Genomic DNA, 23261 nt, shown 5'->3' with positions numbered 1-23261 from the left:
TATACGCGTGTGTTTAGCCAACTTGAACCTTTTTTTTTAATAGATTTTTGAAATAATACGAAACATTTGTTTCTTTTTTTTCTTTTCAGAAAAAAGAATGGGTCCCACCCAAATTTTCAAAACTTACAGCGTGCCACCAACCCACCTCATTTATCAAAGGAAAGATAAAGCTTATAGCGTGCCATATTGACACCTTGTAATGAGAAACTAGAGACGGACAACACAAGTAAGAAATGTTCAATGAACGAGTGCTCGTAGGTACTTCAGATGTGAATCCAGGTTTCATGTATCATCACCATCATTATCATTAGTGGAGACTTGCCGTTCTCGCATGAGATGGGCGGCTACTGGGTACGTGATTCTTAGCCACGTGCATCTCTCAGGCCTTTTGAAAATGGTAGGTCGTTGACTGCGTCCAGCCGCGCGTCCCCTGCGGCTTTCCACCATGCATTTTTATTAGCGGTGGCGCAGCCGTTTGGAGAACTGAGAGATGATGGGACGTAGACGTACGTCTGACGGCCAAAGCCAGCGACTGACTTGGAGAGTTTGGTGGCCTGGCTGGATCCTTCGCTGATTAACAAGCAAATTACATTAAATTAACATCTCTAATCTCTAATCTCTAATCTCTAATCTCTAATCTGAAAGGATAATTATGCACGTGGAGGCAGCAGCTTAAACGTATAAATTTTACAGAATGAAGGGTTGACTTTGCTTCAGAGCCTTATCGCCATTCGCCTGCACCCTAGCCTGACCCGGGAAGCAAGCAGGAGCAGCAGGAAGAAGAAATCGTTGTCTAAACGCTGCCATCGGTTTTGCTTATATTCAATTCATTGATCTCGTCACGTCGCGATAGGCGGTGGTTGGTTGAGCGTGGAAGTCTTGGAGGAGGAGCTTGTCCTTGGAAAGAAGGAACGAAAGGAGAGGGGGAGGGGGAGGGGGAGGGGGAGGAGGAAAAAACGTTAGGAGGGAGAGGGAAGAAAAAGGGTTCTGCGTACGCCAACAACACGTCATCAGCAGCCACGTCGGGCATCTCCTTGATTAGACTGCTCCGCCGGTTGGACCAGGTCCGCCGGCCGGACATTGGATCGACCAGTCCAACCACGAAACTGCACGGACGAGGACAGATGAAAGAAAAAAAAAAGTGTGATGCCCACATTTGTGGCCAGCCAATGGACCACTGCACGGACGAGGACGGATGAAAAAAAAAAAAAAAAAAAAACAAAGCGTGATGCACACATATTTGTGCGTGGTATTTCATGATTTGAAAGCTTCCCTTCCCATATTTATTTAAAAAAGAGATTCATTGATGATTATTAGATAGCTTCCAGATTTACCGTATATGGATGTTAGATCTTATCCTCTTGGTTTTTGCTAGCCAGAGATTTTTTGCTTTTGAGGCTTCACGTATCTTAAAAAGAAAATTAATAAACTAATTGGATGATTGCTTATATGACTAACTATATCAAAACTATATTATAAGACCCCATAACTTATCTTTCTGCTTAATTTTTGAATATTTTATTTTTTAGTTTTCAAGAATGTACTTATTTTAGAATAGTTTAATTTTATCTGATTTTTCAAAAAAAAATAGAACTTATTGCTTAGCTTAGGAGAATAATGTCAAATGTGAAATAACAGTTCTTGGAATTCCTATAACAACTACCTTTAGAGCAAAAATTTGATAACAATCATTATTATAGGCCGTTCCACTGCAACGTAGCAAATTTTAAATCATTAATAACAATTATTTCCAACGATGTAATTATTGTGGTTCAAATTCAGCTAGAGGGTGTCCATGCCAGGAGAGTCGGAGAAAGCTGCCGGACGGGATGGAAAAGAGAGTCGTTTCCTGCGTGTCGGCGGACCTGCACAAGCCTCACCGGTGGGATTCTGACGAGGGCCCTTCGATGATGAAGTTAAAGTAGATTTTAGGCACTACAACCAAAACTTTTAAGCGTTACCTAATGGGGCTATTTATAGCCCCCGCGGAGGTGCCCAGGTGGCGTGCAACTAGGACTTGCTTGAGGTATACGGTATAGGCCGTCCTTATGAACGGCATGGCGTCGACAGAGGTGGCAGGGTATGGTCTCTGGTTGATATGTTGTAGAGTGGGCCAGCAAGCAAAGCATAGCGCGGTGAGGTTGTAATGTACGGCCACGTATGTGGACATAGAGGCGCGCGTAGGTGCGCACATGGATGTGTGATGGGGGCTCACGATCCAAAGCCTCTCACCAAGCCCCTTTCCCCGCGCTCCTTGCATGCGCCTTCAAAAACGACGATGATGGACCGATTGTAGGCAACGCCAAGTGGAATAAATCAAGAAAAAGATCAACAATGAAAGCAAACTTGATTTATATTCTCCTAAATTGAAGAACGAAGAACAATAATAAAGAAAGCAAAAGAAATTTATAACAAAGATTGAAGAGATCTCTTCCTAGCCCAATCTAGTAGAGATTGGTGAATCTACCACTAGCCCAAGTCCTAGAACAAAAGATCTAAGGACCGAATTCGGCACAAGCGCCACCCAAGCCTTACGGCCGACAAAACAACATAACTCTAGAATAACTCTGGATGCCCCTCAATGGCCCTCTACATCTCTTTTTATAGGCTAAGCCCTAGACAATACTAAGTAACTCCCCTTAGGAAAACATGGCAAATTGTCTTCCCATGGATCCAAGGCTTTTCCACCGTTGATTGGCATGAGATGGATGGCTAAAGATCACCCAAGAAGGGCCCTCCCACGGCTGGACATAGGCTTGATTTTTGGCCGTTGGATGAACAAGGTTGAAGGGCTGGATCTGCATGGGTTGCGCGGGCTGGGCGCATGGGACGTGTGTCCCGGTCGGCTGGGTTGCACATCCCGGCTGGCTGTGTCCAAGTCCGGGTGGGACTGGGACTTGGTCGCGCGCACGGGCGCGGGCGTGCGGGCGAGTGCTGGCCTGGGCGCGCGCGGGCCTGGGCGTGCTGGCTGTGTGCGGGCACTATAGCTAGCGAGGTTCTTGCCCAAGAACTTCGCCGCACTGTAGCAAGTGAGGTTGGCCGCGGCAGGATTTGGCTGCAGCATGACTTTGGCGGGGCTGCTTGCGCGGCGGGGTCGGCCAAGGTTGGGCATGCTTGGCCGAGGCTTAGGCATGCATGGGCGCATGTTTGGCTCGGCCGAGGTTGGGCGTGCTCGGCTGAATGACAGTGCTTGGCCAAGGCTTTCCAAGCAAAGTAGTTGGCTTTGGCTTGACCCTCCATTGGCTTCCTTTGTGGCCCGATGGCCCTCCTTGGTTGGCATGGCTACTTTAGCCCTCAGTTGGTGTGCGGTTGTTGCTCCTCTTGCGGCGTGGCTTGCGGGGGTCCTCAACAATGTGGCCGTGGGCGAGGTCGGGCTCGCTTGGAGGCCGCAGCCTTTACTTAGTGAAGTCAGCTTGATGAGCACTGAGGTCGGGCCGACTTGAAGGGCTGCGACACCGAGGTCAGTCCAGCCTCCTCGACTCTGAAGTCAGCTTAGTAGGAGGCCTCGAGCTCGGGCCGGGGCGTCGTTGTGGATACTTGCGGTCGACGAAGCCTCTTCGGCTCTAGGTCGATCATGCAGGGCGCTCCGAACCCAGCTCGAGGGACGTCATTGTAGATACTTGAGATCGACGGGGCTTCTTCGGCTCTTGATCGATCCTGCAGGGCGCTTCGAGCCGAAAGGTCCGGCTGAGGTCTGCTCGGCCTTTTGTAGAGTTCGGAGTCAGACTGGTGCTCAGCGAGATCGAGGTCTGGCCTGTTCGGTGCGGATGTCTATTTGGTTGAAATTGGGTGGTTCAATTCCATGTTGTGAGCAAGACGATCCATTTTGCCCTCCATCAATAATATTTATGCTTGCCGTAAACAAAATCTGCCATCTTATTTTATTACTGGATGTCATGCCCATATCATGCCAGTGCAATATGGTATGGTATGCTTGTTGATTGGTTCAATACCAAGATAGTATGGCATGCTTGATCCAGATGCTGCATAGCAAAATCTTGGCCACAAATATTGGTTGTTTACTTCTCGATCCATTCACGCTGCACTCTTTCCAAACCCCAGAAGTGCCACGGATCAAACTCCACGGTGATGGTAAGGTGACGGCTTGCAAGGATGACAACCAACCAGCCATACGACATTGCGTTCTAATTCAAACATCATATATATGCCACCAAGGTGGTAGCCCAGTTGGAACGGGACATTTGCTTCCAACCAAATGATTGCAGGTTCGAAACGCGCGGGCGTCGATTAAATTCGGGGACCGGATGCCCCACGCCTGGACACGGGGTCTGGAAGCGCTACTGGTCGACTGGTAGCCTGGGTGGTGCCAGGTGTGACGTATTCACACGGAGGGTCGGATCGGATAACCGAGCCAGCCCACGGATGGGGAGGGTATGAGTAAAATAGGTCGGAGTGCCCAACACACGACTCGGTCTATCCGCATCGAACATTCTCCTGGCGGGGTGGGGGCCCAGTGGTCGGGGCTGCTACGCGAGGGTGGGCTTGTCCCTTCCTCCCCTCTTCCCTATTTTTTTAGCAAAAAAAAAAAAACATCATATATATTTTTATTAAATTTTGGCCAATAGGGACTCGATCCAGCTGGTTGTCGAATTTTTGTTATCAAAGCCTATATTTTTATTAAATTTTGGTCCTTTAGTTCATTTCGATGTTCTCCCTCTAATCTTCTTTGAAATACCGAGTAAATTAGAAAACCCAGTCGCCATGCGTGGATCCGTTGTATTGCTTCTGCGATGGTGCGGTACTGGAAATTTCTTGTGCGTGCTGTTAATTTTGGTAAATTCAGGTACAATTTTGGGTGCGAGGATCACCAAGGGTGGTCTAGAAATAAAGCGAGGCGGACTTCCATGGCCTGTCCGCCACTCGGAGCAGCCGGGACCTCACCCATTCCCAAAGTTGTAAGCCTCCAGCGTACGTTTTCCATGAAAAGAAGGGACTCGTTTGGCTTTTGGAACCTCATCCATTCCCAAAGTTGTAAGCCTCCAGCGTACGTTTTATGCCTTTACGTGCAAAGAAGGGATTCGTATGGAACCTCATCCATTCCCAAGGTCCTCAGCCTCCAGCGTACGTGATAAATGAAAAGAAGGGAGGAAAAAGAAGAGGCCCGGCAAGCCCCAATCAAGGGACCCAGATATGCCGGAAGAACTCTTAAAATTTCAGATTCAACCAAGCTAATATAGAAAGAGGCAGAAAAACTCGACCGAGAGAACCAATACAGAACCTTATTCTCTCTCGCTCTGCGCACGCGCGCGCGCGCGCCTCACTCGAATTTGAGGAAAGAGAGGACAATCCGATTCCAGCCCAGACGAACACGGTCGCTTGGGAATGGATGGCTTCCCTCCGCAATCCACATGGTGGAGAACAGCGAGAATAAATTCGCTCCTCCCCCGGACGAGCCCTCCCTTGCTTCTCTGTGGCGTGAAGCCTCAATCGATGGGCGACCCCGGCCCCCAACCTGATCTCATCTCCCATTGGACACGAGACAGCGCATGGCAGCCCGTATATCCGTCCAACTGTCTACCTTATCATAAATTCTTAATTACCTCCCCCGGTAGCCGACGACTCTGCCTCCGCGGAATGGAATGCTGGTTGCTGAGGTGCCATTTCCTTTCCTTCCCTCTTCTTCCTTTGCTGAGGTGCCATTTCCTTTTTCTCGACTTCGATCTGTTCCCGGACCAAGTTGGCTGCCTGACTGAGAAGCTGTCCTGCTGCGCTGGATCCATCCATCTTATATACTTATCTTGTTAAAAGTGTGCATGCCATTGATATGGTATATATTCTTCAGCCCAACCAAGCCACCGGCCACGACAGTCGATCGGTATGCTAACACGACATCGGCCAAGTCGCTCACTGGAACCATCATGCCAACTGACAGCAATAAAGTCACGTATCTCTAATTCAAAGTATATTAAAAGTAGCTAAAGCCTGTTGAAGGTGAGATTATGAGTCTACCATTTACAGGGCACAATACGCTCGTCTCACATGATTGAGCAGTTACCGCACGGTCCATATGATTGAGATCCGTGATGTGCAAAACATGAGGACCGTTACTGAGCAGTTAAGATCCACTCCCGCTTTAATCGATAACATACATTGACCCTCGATCTATATAAACAGTACCCAAGGAGACCTTGAGGTATATCTTACTAAGCTCTCTTCCACTCTACAACTCTCTCTAATCTTTATTGTTTTCTCTAAAATTCCTGCCCAACTTAATCGTCGGAGGTTCTTAATCGGACAAACTCCGACAAATAGATTTCTCTTTTATGTTCTTAAGTCGGATTGTTGACGCTAGCCTTCCTATCCAAGATCAGGCACCGCAATTGTTCTCGAGCTCATCTCTTCAGACCTCACCACCTTCAGCTTGGATTGTGGCAGCAACTGCTATGATGCACTCAACACGTACTTATTGGTTTTGATCCATCCTGTTGGTTTGGTGGAAGAACAAAATACGTAATTTAACCGTCTAAAGCATGAGCGTGGGAACCGGTGAACTGGAAGGAAGGTTGGCTCACCTCTCCAGGCCCACACTAAAGCTGCAATTTGTCCACTTACGGCTAGAGCGGGTGTCAAGTTTGCTAAAGAAAGTATACATATTTTTCCACCCTCGTGCCCAGCAGCCCATGTTTCGACAACAGCGTTATTCGTTGCAATTCACCCCCGACCAAAATTATCACAGATTATTTTCTTCTTCTTGTTGTGAAAATTATTGTTGAATGTTACCTAACCTTAGTTATAACAGTTGCTATCTGCCCCATCCAACAATCGATAATGGAAGAGTAACAGCGGCAAGATTTTAAATTCCGACGGTAGCGGGGCATCCCGGCCGTCCTTTCCTATTTCTTTGAGCAAATAGGATCCAGATGGTTCAGAACTTTGAAATCCACGAGAGAAGAAGAAAGAAAAGAAGAAAAAATAAAAAAAGGTAAAAGAAAAGAAGAAAAAAATAAAAGAAAGAAAGGAAGGGCGAAAAAAAAAGAAAGGAAGAAAGGAACGGAGAAACAAAAGAGAATAAAGAAGAAAGAGGAATGGAGAAATAATGAATGAATAAGAAGAGACAAAAATAATTAAAAAAAAGAAAGGTAGAAGAAAAAGAAACAATAGAAAGAAAAAAAGCAAGAAGAAAAAGAAAAGAGAAAGAAAAGAAAGAAGAGGAGAGCAGCAGGGTATATTTGTCGGGATGTATGGCCAAGACAGCTGCCGAGATAGAGCGGGACAGTGGGATGTTTCATTCTATGGAGAATCCGGAATATTCCTATCCCACGGGATTTAGAACTTTAGTAGTAGAAAAGCAAAATATAACTGAAAAATGTTTCAATCCTAGAGTTTTAGATGCGTGAAATTGATCATGTCACCATCAAGCAAAACATAAAAATTATGTTTTACAAACATTAAAAGAGGTATGGGAATAAGCTCAATTTTGCCTCTATTCGCATTGATCCGATTCTTAATTTGCAATTTCATTAACCACAATTTGTTCTAGAGTGCTTTGTTAAATAGCAACAATTAATTGAGAAAAATATTTTTCCCTTGTAGCTTTGATGAGTTGACTGACAACAATTAATATGTAATTAGTGGCAAAGACTTAATGAAGAAGCACTCGAGTTTTTGCCTTCGATTTTTATAAAATTATGTTAGCTAATTTTTTTTTCAAGGTTTCTTCGCTCACATAAATTGATTAAATCAAAAGTCTCAAATTAGCATTTCTAGAAACTATTGGTCACATAATTTTCTTACAGTAATTGCTGACCAAAATTATAATGCAATGCTCGTGTATGTTCCTAGATATCTTCATGCTTTACACTAGCATGGAATTCTTCTTCAGTGTTTTATCTCTTTTATATACGCATATATGTATATATATTCAGAAAAAAAATTCACGTCCCGGCAATCCTTGCCAAAATATGTGCATAACCATATGGCGAAAGTACATTGGTTTCTTAACTGCCATCCTTGGTCCCTGCACTGAATTACATGCTGCCAGCCGCGCGAACGGATTATTAGTTACAGTTAATGTTACGTCTACCTAGCTTGTTTCTAGGATGAGCACCGAGCTTTGCTACTCGTGATCAATTCGGGGTGTCATCAAGCTAAAGCTTCATGGAGCCTCCGTCTGGCTTTACATGCCCCAACTTGTGAAGAGCAACCGGGTTGCAGGCTCGACGGGTTCCATTAATTTCCGCTCGTGTTTCTACTTGATCAGTGGAGAATGCGAATAGCATCGTTCCGGTCCCGGCACGTCCTAATGGTCGATTGTTCCGGCCGGACCCACCACGGAATCCGGATGAACACGGACGTACGGACATATCACGGAGAAGAAGGTCAGAAGCCAGGGGAGCGCAGCCGAAGCGTCGGGTCTGGTTCTAGGGGCGCCATCCTCCCCTGCTATTATTCCGAAGCAACCAGATCAGCCCAACCCAGCCCAGCCCCAGCCAAAAGGAGGAAGAGGACAAAAAGAAAACGGTGAGAAACGGAGAACCACTCTTTAGAGTCTTGGTTTCTATTCTTCTGACGCCGTTCCGTCACAGGCAGCAACGGCGAAAAGCGACCTCACCGCTCCCTGCCGACGTGATGACGCTCTATTAATTTTAAACCTCTGACCTTTTCCCGCTGACCTGGTACCCGGCGGCGAGATAAGCGGCCGCCGTGGCCCCGATGCGAGAATCGCTGCTCCTCGCAGCGCGATCTTAGCCGTCGCCCTTTCCTGATCTGCGGCATAAACGGGAGAAGTCGACGGAGACGGACGGCGGTGATTAGCTGAAGAGCATGTTTGTTCGTCCACCCGTCAACAAAACAGACTCTTCCTGGGTCGGAGAGGCGATCAGCTTAGCTTCCGGAAGGGCGGACGAAATCGACGAGGTGGGGGACGCGCATCGGCTGCTGCTGCTGACACGCGTTTGATTTAGTTGACACGTGTAGGGGGTGGATCGCACGACCGCTGTAAGCGAGGGGGAAAAGCATCGGCAGAGTCAGTTGGCCATTGCCCATTTATCACGGCATGCCCTTGCTGCACACAGCAGTGCTACCTTTTCAGAGATTGGGGATTGCACCCATACAAGTCCTTTTATGCAAAGAAAAATCGGATCTGCTTCATTTTAAAATGTAATTTGCCTTTACAAAAAGCTAACTAGATGCCCGATGACTGCCGCGGAAGCATGCTATTCAATAGCAAACGTTTGTGTAAGATGCGGCGATAATCGTGACTAACATGTACACATGATATATAAATGGCTCTAATGCGCTTTATACAATTTTTGCCGCAAACATCCTTCTCAATCACAGTATTTTTGGTTGGAGTCGCGATGAGAGATGCAGCGAACGCCGTGATCCGAATGGAACCCCTTGTTGCATTAGCAGGTCGACCGTCGGACTCGATCTTATGGTGAAAGACAAGACCTTATTCGTACCCCTAAAAAAAGGAAAAGACAAGGCTTTATTCAGCCAGCGTCGGTTTCAGATCAGACATAAACAAATTATATTACCTTCCCAAGGGTAGCCAGGGCAACCTCAGCAACCGTAGAAGACGTAAAAACAGAGAGAGAGAGAGAGAGAGAGAGAGAGAGAGAGAGAGAGCATGACATACGGATGGCGATGGAGACTTGTGGGGCGAGGAGTCTTTGCTGTATTTATCGTTATGCAGCCTTCCGATTCCGCTACCACCCCCCCCTGCCCCCTTATTTAATGCGGGATGGCAGGTTGGGTTGGGCTCGGTTGTTAACCAGGGGTAAGGGTTTGGGTTGGGTGCGGGGGCCTTTAAAAGGGGACCCCTGGGTTCTCCTCTCTCTCCCATCCCTCTTCCTTTCTTCTCTGTTTGTTAGATTTGGAGCTATACCGCTTCCACCACTTTCTGTATGGTCGTTCCCTTCGTTTTATCCTCCTCCTCCTCCTCCTCCTCCTAGGGATTCCTTCTTCACCCTCTTCTTTCCTTCTCCCTCTTGTTCCTCACTTCCCCGGCCCTCAACACTTTTCTCCTCTCAAGGTGCGGCCGCTTCCTCTTCTCTCCGTGTTTTTGTGTCGCTCCTCCCTCTCTTCTCCTCTTATTACCATCTTCTGGATGAAGAAACCCGCAAAAGAGGAGAGAGAAGGGGAGCTCTAGAGACTAGATCGGATGCGGAGTAGATCTGTCTCGCCCATTTTAACTGGGTCGGGGGTTCTGTTCCTCCCTAGAATTTCTTACATAATCATTAAAACATGGACAAAAGGGGATATTTTTTAAATTATTACCATGTAAACTCAGATTTTAACAGGGTCGGTGGTCGGGATTCAAGCTCGAACAGTGTTTTCTATTTTTTAAAATTATCAGTATGTGAACTCCGATAGACATGAAGAGGACATTTCTTTCGGATCATAATTTTTATTTGCCTTTTTAAATTTTAATTTTGATCGACTTGTTCCACGTCACTTTGGAAGGAATTTCGATTATTACGAGTATTTGGCCGCCGTTCGGTTCCCCCCCCCCCCCCCCCCCCCCCCCCCCCCCCTCCTTCGAGTGGATAAGAAAGAGAACCTTCTCCACTCTGATCTATAAATAGGAGATCTAACACGTAGATTGAAGAGTTCTCCCTAGCCCTCTGTTTTCAGATAACGAAACAGAGCAACCTTTTTTTTTATTATTATCATCATGTGGTTCATTTGAGGGCCAGAAGATTTTATTCTTAAAGAAAACATGATGGCAGGGCAATGGCGGAGAACGGGGATTTCAGCTTCGCCAAGGACGGCAACGTGGTGGCGCGCAACGGGCTGCCTCGGATCCAGACCCATGGCAGCGGCAAGACGAAGCCGGGGAACGGGATCTGCCACGACGACAGCGTGCCGCCGGTGAAGGCCCAGACCATCGACGAGCTCCACTCCCTCCAGAAGAAGAAGTCCGCCCCCACCACCCCCATTAAGGAGAAGGACGGCCAAGGCGCCGCCGCCTTCGCCACCCTTTCGGAGGACGAACGCCAGAAGCTCCAGCTCCAATCCATCAGGTAAGGGAGGGAGGTCTCCCAATCTCTCTCTACATTATATATCTCTGTATCTTACTACTACTTTACTGAAATATGTGTGAGATGTCTATTATCATTATTATTATTGTTATTTTTTACAAAGTAATTAAATAAATAACATCCAAAAAAAAAAGGAGGAGTGAAAAAAAATACAGAAATGGATGGGAGTATACGATACCATGTGATGTTTTGTGGCAAGAAGATTAAAGTTTTATTTGGCATCACTTTTTTTTAATTTTTATTTTTCAAAAAAATAAAATTTAATTAATTTAATATATAACATATGATGATGGCGATGGTTGTAAGTAGGTAGAGATGGCGATAATGATGGCAAGATGGATGTGTAGTAGTTATGGACAATAGCTACGATGAGAATGGTGGAGGCAATAAAATAGAATATGGCTCGGTGATGTTGGAGATGATAAATATATATATAATTTGTTTTTTAAAAAAATTAACAAGAATAAGTTTTGCAACAAATAATAATATTAAATATATTTTTTATCGTAATTTTATTATTGTATTTTTACAATAAAAAAAATAAAAATCAAAATAGTGTTAAGGAGGAGACTCTGCCCGAGATCTGGTAGATTCTGGTAGGGCCTGGATATGTTGTAGGACTCACGCGAAATGCTGTGCTAATAAAGAAAACAACTTTAACTCGTGATTTACCCGAAAGAAAAAGTAAAACCATTTTAACTCGTGGACATGTGCACGGGACGCTAGAGACCGGGGGGTGCGGTAGTTGACGGGCATCCCTCTATCATGTCCGGTTGTGGATGCCATCTTCCTGATCCACTCCTTTTTAATATTTTGTTTTTATTTTTTTAAAGATCATAAAAGCCTTTTACCAGCTTTATTTTTTTTAAGAAATTTTTTTTAAAAAAGTACCATCAGTTGAAAAACTAAGGCATGTGTCTTGCACGCACTTTATTGTAATATTTTAAAAAATAAAAAAAGAATATTAGTTAGATTAGATTTACGGATGGACGTGGCTCAACTAATAATTTCTCGAGAGTTTTCTCTCAAAACAAGAGTTGGCCCACCTAGATTGGCCACTTCCACTTTAGATGCCAGAGTACACGCGGACGAGTTTCCTCGGCTAATTGACTTGTCCTCTCTTCTCTCTTTGCTTTACTCCAACCCGAGCCAAGCGTGAGCTGGAGCTCCGCGGCGCCTATGAGTTGTAGCCGTCGACCAAAACAGCGCTAAGGGTTAATTGATTTTTTTTTATTTCCTCTATTGTTTGGGTTCGTGTTCCTAGGGGGAAAAAGAGAGAGTTGAACTTCATGATTTTATATCCACAAATATCTACAAAATGTTGTAATGGTTTTTCTAGCTGATTTTAGTTCAACAGCTGAAACTTTCTTTCTATGTTGATAATAGAAGTATTACGTCGTACTTCTATAAACTTCATATTCTTTATTCTTTTTCAGTAAATTGGGGAAGGTCGTCCTTCGTCAATCTGCATCATAAAAAAAAGAACTATTTCGTTTGCATCCATTACTAGAGTGTTTGTTGATGTTCGAACAAGTAAGCTTAGATCATGAAGATTCCATTGATACATGCTAACGGAACTGCTTACGTCCACTAAGATCGTTTGTTTGCTTGCAAATTCACATCAACAAAGAAGAAATGAAAAATATCAATCGTGGAAAGCTTACTTTAGGTTATTTCGTTCACTACTTGATGGGATAAGTAATCATATTCTCTATCTTTTTTTTAAAAAAAATAGTTGCCAAGCATAAATTTCTTCTGTTTTTGTTTTTTAAAGAAAATCTTGTTTGGCTTTAACGTGCTGGTGTGGATGATTCATGGCAGTGCGTCGCTGGCATCGCTGACTCGGGAGACAGGGCCGAAGGTGGTGAAGGGCGACCCGGCGAGGAAGTCAGAGACACCGAGGGTCGGGGCGGAGCACCCCCAATTCTTCACCCCTGCCATCAGCGTCAGTGACAGCGCCCTCAAGTTCACCCACGTCCTCTACAACCTCTCCCCCGCCGGTAATTGCTTCTTCCTATTCCCTCTCTCCACTCGCATCCTTTTATTATCTCTCTTTTCTTTCCTGTTTTCCCCACTCAACTTAATTTTCATGTCAGCTGTGCCAACCGCTTGTCACGAGCACGGGACTCTGTCCACCATTTTCTTGTCGGTCAGTTCCTTGGAGGGATTGACCTTGCATTTGTTTGATAAAATAGTGCGGGGCATTCCTGATTGAAGTTGACCTCCGGCTACTTGTGAAGGAGGAACGAGTTGACTTTTTTGTTGATGTTGATCCACCCACCCTAAGGTTACCGATATCTTGCCATGACTTGAGAATTCCATGCCCGTGGTTCACAGGAACGATATATTGCACCAAACTACAGAAGAACTCTTGAACGACTAATGATTTATTTTATTTTTTCATTTTGAAGAAGAGTAATCAAGATATATATATATATATATATATAGCTGGTTTGATGAGTCGTTTGCTAATTGGTCGCGAACAATTACGACTGCCAATTTAGTGGTTCTATATGCTGTGCTGCTAGTGATGGTAGATATTTTGCTATTGCCTATAAATCGTTCGTCTCTTTCGTTCTCGTTTTTAGATGAATCAATTTTATATCGATTATCTTAAACCCTTCACATTTATTTGTTCTTTTCATGTTTCAGTTGCCCCTTTTCACAAAACTTTTTGACAAGCTCTCCCTATTGCCCTCCAGATTCTGGATCGCATCCTCTAGCTATATATATTGCTCCCAGGCACCAAAATTGTGACTATGCCATGATTGACCACTAAGACTGTTCTCGTCACTGCGTCCTTCTCCATGTTCCCCCTCATCTGTTTCTGCAGGATGGTAGACATGAGGATGCGCAATTAGCATCTGACCTGGGCTGCTTCACCCCTATAAATGGTCGCCTGTCTTCTTGAATCGTCCATATTTACTTATGACCTTTCTCAGATAATGACCGCGACATCAAAGTAGGCATCGTTTTCTTTTTGTTTGCGCATGTCTAACAATTAATTTGTATCTGAAAACAGAGCTGTATGAACAAGCCATTAAGTATGAGAAGGGATCATTTATAACGTCGACGGGAGCCTTGGCCACCTTGTCTGGTGCAAAAACGGGTCGTTCTCCAAGGGACAAACGTGTCGTCAAGGATGAGACCACTGCAGAGGAGCTCTGGTGGGGAAAGTAAGTATCAGCCGCATATTCTTTGTGGAAACATTTGCCGGCGCGTATTTCGTCCTTGATCGATTCCTTTTCTTTTTCTTGGGCATCTAGGGGCTCTCCCAACATTGAGATGGATGAACACACGTTCCTGGTGAACAGGGAGAGGGCTGTTGATTACCTGAATTCTCTCGACAAGGTACTTGCCAATCTGCTTTTGTAACAATTTCAGTTTAAACATTACTCTTTTTTATGTATTCAATTTTAAAATTGTTTTGCCGAAATTACATGAGGGGGTTAGGTAGACAGGTTGTAGTCGGATATGAAACGAGAAAGTTGGCTGTTATTGAGTACTTTTGGGGATTGGCGAGGAAATTCCATTGCATGCAGAATAAGAACTTTCTGGGAATTTTTTTCGAAGTTAAAATGATCATGCATCATTCATTGAATTTACAGGTGTTTGTCAACGATCAATTCCTGAACTGGGACCCTGAGAATCGGATCAAAGTCCGGATCGTCTCGGCAAGGGCCTACCATTCCCTATTCATGCATAACATGTAAGTACCAACACTTGAACAGAATAGTAGGATGCAGTTCCTTTTTTGGCAGTAGCCTAGCTATCGCGGGGCTGCTACGGGTATCTATCCAGATAAGTAATCCTCTTGAACGCTGCCCGTTGTTGTTATTAGTTAGTTAGTAGCAGTGATGGTAGTAGATGAGACGTAGGTGTGGGACTCCGGGGAAGCTTGAGAATTGGGTAAATAGCAGTGTACGTATAGTTGTTGTGCATACGATAACTGGATGGGTGGCAGGTGCATCCGGGCCACGCCTGAAGAACTGGAGGATTTCGGTACTCCGGACTTCACGATATACAATGCCGGACAGTTTCCATGTAATCGTTACACGCATTACATGACATCCTCCACTAGCATAGATCTAAATCTTGCTCGGAGGGAAATGGTCATCCTCGGCACGCAGTATGCCGGGGAGATGAAGAAGGGGCTGTTCAGTGTGATGCACTACCTCATGCCCAAGAGACGAATCCTCTCCTTGCATTCTGGCTGCAATGTGGGCAAAGATGGTGACGTTGCCCTCTTCTTTGGATTATCAGGTAAGTTCGGACTCGCTGGAATCTGGTGCCGGTGCCGTCACCTCTGCCCACCCGCACCCGCACTCTGCATGCCCGATGCCTCTTTTCTTGTATATATATATATATATATATATATATATATGTTATTATGACTGATTGATGATGGTGCATCTCCACGGCTTGCTGCTGCAATCGATAGGCGTCCATGCATGACTTGTGCGTTTTATCGTTTGCCCGCAGGCACTGGGAAGACGACTCTATCCACGGATCATAATCGGCTGCTCATCGGTGATGACGAGCACTGTTGGAGCGACGAGGGTGTTTCCAACATCGAGGGTGGCTGTTATGCCAAGTGCATCGATCTATCCATGGAGAAGGAGCCGGACATCTGGAATGCCATCAAGTTCGGAACCGGTAATTAAAACGACATGTTGTGATATCTATCACCTCCTCCTCCTTAAATCTCCGTAAGATAGAATGCTTCCGGTACATGACTGACGGTCTCCTGCTGTGCGCAGTGGTGGAGAATGTGGTATTTGATGAGCACACCCGGGAAGTCGACTATTCGGATAATTCTGTTACCGGTAAATATTTTCTTCTCTTTTTTTCCTTTTTTTTTTTTCCGCCCTTATTATCTCATGAGTCGAGCGAGGTGAGGCCGTGCGATGACGTTGCTGCTGGCAATATGTTCTATATTTTGGCAGAAAACACTCGCGCTGCTTATCCAATTGAATACATCCCCAATGCGAAGATCCCGTGCGTTGGGCCGCACCCCAGAAATGTGATCCTCTTGGCGTGTGATGCCTTCGGCGTGCTCCCACCTGTGAGCAAGTTGAGCCTTGCTCAGACCATGTACCATTTCATCAGCGGCTACACCGCACTGGTACGCGATTTCATCCTACAACCCCCCCCCCCAAACCTTGTAATCACCATGAACTTGGAATCTTTTTTTTACTTATATTGCACTAAAAAAATTAGGTGGCCGGCACGGAAGATGGCATCAAAGAGCCGCAGGCGACTTTCTCTGCTTGCTTTGGGGCGGCATTCATAATGCTCCACCCCACCAGGTACGCGGCCATGCTGGCCGAGAAGATGCACAAGTATGGTGCCACCGCTTGGCTCGTCAACACCGGCTGGTCTGGTGGAAGGTAATTAATGAGAATCCATCCATCCTTGAAATGCTGGATCGGATCCTGCGTTTTATGTTTCCATTTGACAGCGTCCGTCCTGCATGCCTCTTTCCCTGCTGTTGGCAGATATGGTGTTGGGAATCGCATTAAGCTGGCTTACACGCGCAAGATCATCGATGCCATTCACTCTGGCCGCCTCCTGACCGCCACTTACAAAAAGACGGAGGTCTTCGGGCTGGAGATACCGGCTGAAGTCCCAGGCGTGCCATCCGACATCCTGGACCCGGTCAACATTGTAAGTTGGCCGCCTCGTTTCTCGACTCCTTTTGCGTGCATTCCATTCATCCTTCATAATCCAATCCCTACTTACCCACCGCATGCCGAATACCGTTCCTGCATGAACCGCCCTTCGTAACATGATCATACTACTTAGCCTTGATATGGTTTTCGTTTGGTGGACAGTGGGAGGACAAGGCAGCCTATAAGGGGACTCTGCTGAAGCTGGCTGGTCTCTTCAAGAAGAACTTTGAGGTGTTTGCGAACTACAAGATTGGAAAGGACAGCAAGCTGACTAAGGAGATCCTTGCTGCTGGCCCCAGCTTCTGAAGCAGGAGGAGAGATGCGAATCATGATGGACGAAAACAAAAAAAAAAAACACATGAAAGGATGGGTGTGACGATAGTTTTTTTACAAGCCTAGTGAAGTGGTTAATGTTGTTGCTGTAACTTGTGATAAATTATATATGATCTTACGTGAAACTTATTTTTCTGATCCCCTGGTCCAGTAATCCTTGAATTTCAAATTCAGTCTCTGGCTTCGTAAAATCCTTGTAAAGGACAGAAATAAAGGAAAGAGAGTGCCGGAGCAGCACTTCAGGGCACCCCACAGTATTGCAGCTGGGATGACATTCCCAGCTGGAAGATGGGCATTGCAATAAAATGTGCGACAGCAAGGGCATCCGAAATCTTGGGTTAATGTCTATAATGAGGATGTAAAACCTACTAAGAGGCTACGTTTCCCAGCTTTTCAGATCCCACAATAGATCAAATTAGATTTCTTTCTTAGAAATTAGTTCTAATTAGATTTCTTCCTTCTCTTTTTTTTTTTTTGGTAGGACGATACACTATACATGACAAGTTTAAATATGTTCAGAGAAATTAGAATACAAGATTTCCGAGGAAGAGATGTGTCCAGATCCTACAAGGTAACTCCTGTGTGGTTGGCAACATAAGATGCAGCCCAACCTACTGCACCAATGGCCCCAGAGTATGTGTGAGTCGCAGGAAATTTGATCTTTTCTTTGAAGGTTTAAACCATGCATTCACCAAAAAAAAATGTTTAAACCATGCCAAATTTCTGTCTGAATCATAACAACATTGGATAAATCATTGCATAAATCCAACCCCACATCATGAAGCATGAATCAGAAAATATTTTCAGAAGGAAATGCTAAATAGATTGAATACAAAAATTGATGCATCAACATATGGCTGTGGACCTTGAGACACGTCCCATTAGCAGATTAAATTCATCTGTCACCGACCAGTTCCTATAAATTTTGAAGACCATCATATAGCACCAGCTGCAAATGAAACCTATAGAGAGCTGAGGAAGCCTTTAACCATCTCTCTGTAAGAAAATACCATATGGGGGTCACCATTTCTCGATATAGTTGCTGAAGTCAATGAGAGGCTGAGGAGGTTCTCCTATTGAAAAATGGAGGATCAGGGAACTAGAATGTGCAGACAAGCAGACCAAAAGAGTGAAGATGAATACATACGTATGAAAGACCTGACAATGTAGCTGTAGATTATTAAATACTTCTATAAGCTTAACTCTGAGTTTTCTCCACCTTGGCTTTAATCTTTTGCTCCAAGATTGCTTTCTCGGTGTCTAGACTGAACATCCGATTGAGTGCATGCATATTTTCAAGGGTCTCATCAAGTGTTCTACTGTCACTGCCATCACATCTCAAGTGCTGCAATGGGCCATGAAGAAGCTTGTTGACTATGCCGCTGCTAAGCTCTTCTATAGCCTTTCTCATTTTCTTTGTCAGCACATCATCACCAATCTTTTGTAAACATTTCTCAAGCTCTGAAGCCTTAATTCTATCAGCATAGGACCTTAATTTCTTGATAGTAGGGACAGTCTCCAGAGAGTCCCTCCATGCCTCAAACCGCTTCAATTCTTGAGTGATGATTGCTTTAGCTTCCATTGCTTTCCTTAGTCGATCTTCCTTATTGGCTTCCACAACTTCCTTGAGGTCATCAACATTGTACACTCGTGCACATTCAAGATCTGAAACACAGGACCCTATGTTCCTAGGAACAGAAATGTCAATGAAAAACCTTACACCCCCAATAGCATTGCTCACAGGAGGAAGAGCTTCCACATGTTCTTTCAGAAATAATGGTGCCTCAGATGCTGTGCTCGTGAACACCACATCAGCTTCAGCAGCTGAAGATAGCATGTCAGTGAAAGGTTTGTAGATTATTTCAACACCTTTCATTTCCTCGCGTATAGCATCTACCTTTTCCACCGACCGGTTTACAACCATGATTCTTTTGCATCCTTTTGCAGCAAGATGTTTGATCACAAGTTTCCCCATCTTGCCAGCTCCAATCACCAGCATTCTGGCAGATGGCAGGTGGGACTTTGGAAGCTTCATCAGCGCTAATTCAACTGCAGCTGAGCTAACAGAAACTGCACCAGATGATATGTTCGTCTCACTGCGAACCCGCTTTCCAGCAGTGATTGCATCCTTGAACATCCTGTCAATGTTCTTCCCCAATCCTCTGCTGCCTTGCCCAACTCTAACAACTTGTTTAACTTGTGCAAGGATCTGTCCTTCTCCCAGGACAAGAGAGTCAAGCCCTGCCGATACTTCAAACAAATGCCGAGTAGCATCACTGTCACGAAGCATAAACAGATGCTGTCGGAGCTCTGAAACAGGAACTCCACTAGTCTGTGTAAAACAGAATAAAGAAGGACGTAATGTAATAGATGAAATAGAAAAACCTTGACCACATTCCCATTTTCTACGGTCAAAAAGCAATAGTGGAAATAAAATTGCTAGTGCATAAGAAGGACACCACAAACTTAAATATTGATTACCTTAGCCATCCACTCTGTCACTTCTCTGATTCCTCGATGCCAAGACAAAGCCACCACATATATTTCCATTCTGTTGCAGGTACTGAGGACAGCAGCTTCTTCTATATGATTCAAACTGCAGAGCTCTTCAATAGCACGAGGCCATTGAGCCTCTGGAACTGCAAGCTTTTCACGCATTTCTACTGGAGCCGTATGAACACTAAGACCTATAACAGCTATGCTGCTCCTCTCCTTCATATATCCTAGGAGGAGTAAAGCACAAGATTGTCAGAAGAAGTGTTGCATAACCATCATAAAAATCAGCTTTAATCAATAATCCACAAGTTGCACAGGAATAGGATACTAGCATCGTTAATTTGCATAGAATACAGATATCAAACATGCGTCAGACAAGTGAAAGAATATGCTAATTAATGCTGACTCTGATGAATGACTTCAAAGAACAGAAACTCCAGAAGAAGATCATTGTAGCATGCTAAGCTTTTCTAAAATGCCAATCGTTTCGAACACCCAGAGATATGCACATCAAGACAAACTCATCTTCGCATGGGATTGGAGACAGCACTAGTAGCTAATGCATACATCTATATCGAGGCCATAAAAAGTTGAATTGAACTTAATAAGGTTAACAAGCTGACAAGATAGAAAGGGGGAACCCCTGATCCATATAAGACAATGATTAAAACTGATCAATATCTCTAAGATCCTTGCTGAGCACCAAAAAAGCTATCTCATATCACAGAGATGCAAGGGGTACCTTCCATGCTCTGAGTGAATGATCAAATGAGAAATGAAAGGACTGGCTCCTCTACCCTACTGCAGATGCTCCATTTAGTAGAACTGTAATTACTACTCATCTTAAAATGACCAACATCTTATCGAGGAAAAGAATTGACCTTAAGAAGAGATTTTGCACCAATGCAAATTTAATAGAAACCTAGCCAATGCCTCCAAAGTCATGTAAACATAGAAATATTTGAGTAAGATATTTCAACCATTCCCATATCTTGTAATATTAAAATATAAAGATCCCGCCTATTGGCATGGCATTGCATCTCCAGAAATTAATGCAAGTTTTTCATTGAAGATAATGGAGATCACATGTAGGTGCAACATTTGCATACAACGTGATCAGAATGCAAATATAAATGCTAGAAAACACAAAAAGTCATACACTTTCTGATGCTAGGATGGAACCAATTTATATGCTACCGGGTCACTGCTACAGGAATTAAGATGTCTGATACCCACCTCATTTTGTGAGGAAGACACCAGAGGCATCAAACAAGGCAACTACAATGTCAAAATCTTCGCCTCATATGCCATTATAATTTTCAAAGCCAAACCTTCTAATTCAACAAAAGAGAGTCAAAAATAAGGCAATGTCCATAAATTCAAATCGACCGCAATGAACATTACAACACATGCTCATATTTCATACATGAATCTGACAAAGAAAACATGATCTACGCATGGATATACCCAATGCCTACCGAAAAATAAAAAAAGGAAAGGTGCCTAGAGTTAATTCCATATTTTGCCGTGATACCTAGAGCAAATAACAGAATCTCGGTTTGTGTAATATATGAATCAATCCTACCATAGCCAGCAGAGCAGAAATTCCGAGCAACAACAAAACTGTCAAAGAAAATATGATCGAATGCTAATTGATTGCAAACACTGGTATCCCCATTCTCAGAGGTCTCCATCTTTCTGAGGGGAGATGAGGAGGAGGAGGGAAAGGGAAAGAAAAAGAATCCGCAGAACATCCATTTTTCATTGAGAAAAATGTCTACTTTTCGAACATGCGTCTAAAGCTGCAGCAGAAGCAGAAACGGGCAAGGAGGAAGGACTTACGGTCCGCGGAGATCTTGAATTGCTCGAGAACCGAGACGCTTGACGCCCGCGACGCCGTCCTCTCTTCCACCAGATCCGCCCCGGCCTCGCACCGGGGGCTCCTCCGAAGCGCCCCCCTCCGAGTCCCGACATAGACCGGAGCTCTCGGGCCGATCCGGAAACCAGAGTAAGCCGCAGAAGACGGAGCATTCGGGCTCTTCCGGGGAAGGAAAGACGCCGCCTTTGGCCCTGCGAAGGGGGCCGCGCAACCGCTCACGGCCGCCATCGGATCAAAACCCTTACCCTAGCCCTGAAAAATCTTCCTTTTTTTTCTTGAGGTTGCTCTTTTTTTCTTTTTCCCCCCCTTTTTTCCTTGTTTGTGTCCTTTGCGGGATTAGAGAGAGGGAATCCGAGCGAGCGAGGGAGGAGGAAGAGGCGCCGCGTCGTTCCGATCGCCGCCTCTCCTCTCTCCGTCTCTCCCTGGCTTTATCTCTCCAAAACTCGCTGCTATCGGTGGTCTGTTTGGACTTGGGAGCGGCACGTTGACGGGGTAATGGCCGGCTGTGTTGGAATGGTCAGATGAGGAGGCGGCGGCGGAGGTTTGGGTCGCGCGCGTGGGCCCTCCTAGGGAGAAGCCTTGGGGTTGTTGGGGTCCGGGGCGCGTGGTGCCGGGCAATCCAGTGCGAGGGATCGGGTCTCGGCTCTTGTTAGGCTCCTGATTGGCCGGTGCCGGACACGCTTTATCCACGCCCAACCCCTTATCCCTCGCGTTTCGCATTGATTTGCAAAGCGGCGGACAAATTCGAAGGCTTGACCTTTCTTGCACGATCCGTATGTGCGTGTCCAGGAGGAAGGGCTTTGACATCATGGCCCCTCGTGAATTTTGAGCTGATTTCCCATTGATATTCACGTCAGCCCACACGTTATTGCACGGTCAACTTACCATTAAAGGTTTTGATTCTGCGATGTAAGGCTGCTCGGTCAATGGGACTGCTTAATCCTGTGATATGGATGGCTCGAGGTCAGTTGATACAGCTATGATCTAATAATTTACGAGCATGTTTAATTGAGGAAAAATTGGGTTGGAGAATTAGGAACAAGTGACTTACTTCCATTCCAGCCACTTAATTAGAAAAAGTTCTAAAGAAGTTCTGCGATGCTGACTCTCCCCTAGTATCCAATTTCAATTTCGATTACGAACCAAATATGCTGAAAAATATGACCATTCCAATTTTGTTTTTTTGGGCAAACCAAACGCATCCTGAGATTTTTTTGATGCAGTGCTCGAATAGACGAGGAACAAAAACATGGTTGAAGTGCCTGGTGAATGCCGGTTACAGCACCGTGAAGCTTTTGCACAAAAATTCATCACCATCGATGTAGATTAATTTCCAATCCCGTTAGCTCGTGCTTTCCGTCTTAATTCACGGCTTGTAAGGTGTGGTATTTTATTGCATAATCCGTGGTGGGATGTAGCCCCTCTCTCCGACATCCACCTACCGGGCGAACATGGTGGTCCCCATTCTCCAAGGTCTCGGTCAGCACAGTAGGTAGCGATGGAGAGATCGAAGAGATCCTCGGGTTGGATATGATGAAGGGAGAAACGGCATCAAATTCTATCTAGCCGTTCGCCATGTTTAATATCCAAAGCAAGCATGGATCCTCATGATATTTAGTCATGACTCGCGATATAAGAGTTTCTTTTTCAATTTTACAAGTTCATATATAATCTTGATAAGAAGATTCCCTTTTTATTTTCACCATACCTTGGTTTGTCCTATAACAAATTGCCAAAGCCTTGCATTTAATTAGACACATCAGAGATATGATAACGACAAGAACCTTCTCATGAATAATATTTCAGTTAAGAACATACAACTAGGATGCTACATCTAATATGATCCATATGCCATTATAAAGACAAGGTGGTGCA

At 44.9% G+C, this 23261-nt stretch overlaps 2 protein-coding genes across 4 annotated transcripts; one reads left to right on the top strand and one right to left on the bottom strand.

Annotated features, from left to right (window-relative positions):
• Positions 1-9791: 9791 nt before the first annotated feature.
• LOC103703981 (phosphoenolpyruvate carboxykinase (ATP) 1) lies at positions 9792-17161 on the top strand. The gene is made up of 13 exons (XM_008787080.4): positions 9792-9997; positions 10695-10988; positions 12828-13006; positions 14029-14182; positions 14273-14357; positions 14615-14715; positions 14971-15269; positions 15489-15662; positions 15767-15832; positions 15953-16131; positions 16227-16396; positions 16505-16673; positions 16841-17161. The coding sequence occupies exons 2-13, from the start codon at positions 10699-10701 to the stop codon at positions 16982-16984; spliced, it is 2010 nt and encodes a 669-aa protein (XP_008785302.2). The 5' UTR covers positions 9792-9997; positions 10695-10698; the 3' UTR covers positions 16985-17161.
• Positions 17162-17698: 537 nt separating this feature from the next.
• On the bottom strand, positions 17699-21999 carry LOC103703982 (glutamyl-tRNA reductase 2-like). 3 transcript variants are annotated; one of them, XR_603535.4, is made up of 4 exons: positions 21350-21990; positions 19493-19734; positions 18159-19343; positions 17699-18084 (listed from the first exon to the last, which is right to left on the bottom strand). XR_603535.4 is itself a non-coding variant. In XM_008787081.4 (4 exons), exons 1-4 carry the CDS (start codon positions 21612-21614, stop codon positions 17974-17976), a joined length of 1731 nt encoding a protein of 576 aa, XP_008785303.1. In that variant the 5' UTR covers positions 21615-21999; the 3' UTR covers positions 17699-17973. The 3 variants fall into 3 exon arrangements, 2 of the variants coding, with proteins under 2 accessions (XP_008785303.1, XP_008785304.1); XM_008787081.4 differs by having other exon boundaries at positions 18231-19343; positions 21350-21999; XM_008787082.4 differs by having other exon boundaries at positions 17699-19343; positions 21350-21993.
• Between the last annotated feature and the right edge of the window lie 1262 nt (positions 22000-23261).

The sequence above is a fragment of the Phoenix dactylifera genome, chromosome 5, assembly GCF_009389715.1.
Source record: "Phoenix dactylifera cultivar Barhee BC4 chromosome 5, palm_55x_up_171113_PBpolish2nd_filt_p, whole genome shotgun sequence".
Lineage (NCBI taxonomy): Eukaryota > Viridiplantae > Streptophyta > Magnoliopsida > Arecales > Arecaceae > Phoenix > Phoenix dactylifera.
Note: the sequence above shows the minus strand (reverse complement) of the source record. Positions and strands in the feature narration are given on the sequence as shown.

What these genes read in the sequence shown, in the direction of transcription:
- LOC103703981 (XM_008787080.4), top strand. Translation starts at nt 10,699, where the DNA reads ATGGCGGAGAACGGGGATTTCAGCTTCGCCAAGGACGGCAACGTGGTG. An exon ending in CTACAACCTCTCCCCCGCCG is followed by an intron (nt 13,007 to 14,028) that starts GTAATTGCTTCT and finishes ATCTGAAAACAG; the next exon opens with AGCTGTATGAACAAGCCATT. An exon ending in GAGGAGCTCTGGTGGGGAAA is followed by an intron (nt 14,183 to 14,272) that starts GTAAGTATCAGC and finishes TTGGGCATCTAG; the next exon opens with GGGCTCTCCCAACATTGAGA.
- LOC103703982 (XM_008787081.4), bottom strand. Translation starts at nt 21,614, where the DNA reads ATGGCGGCCGTGAGCGGTTGCGCGGCCCCCTTCGCAGGGCCAAAGGCG. An exon ending in TGACAGAGTGGATGGCTAAG is followed by an intron (nt 19,344 to 19,492) that starts GTAATCAATATT and finishes TGTTTTACACAG; the next exon opens with ACTAGTGGAGTTCCTGTTTC. An exon ending in AGCAAAAGATTAAAGCCAAG is followed by an intron (nt 18,085 to 18,230) that starts GTGGAGAAAACT and finishes ATTTTTCAATAG; the next exon opens with GAGAACCTCCTCAGCCTCTC.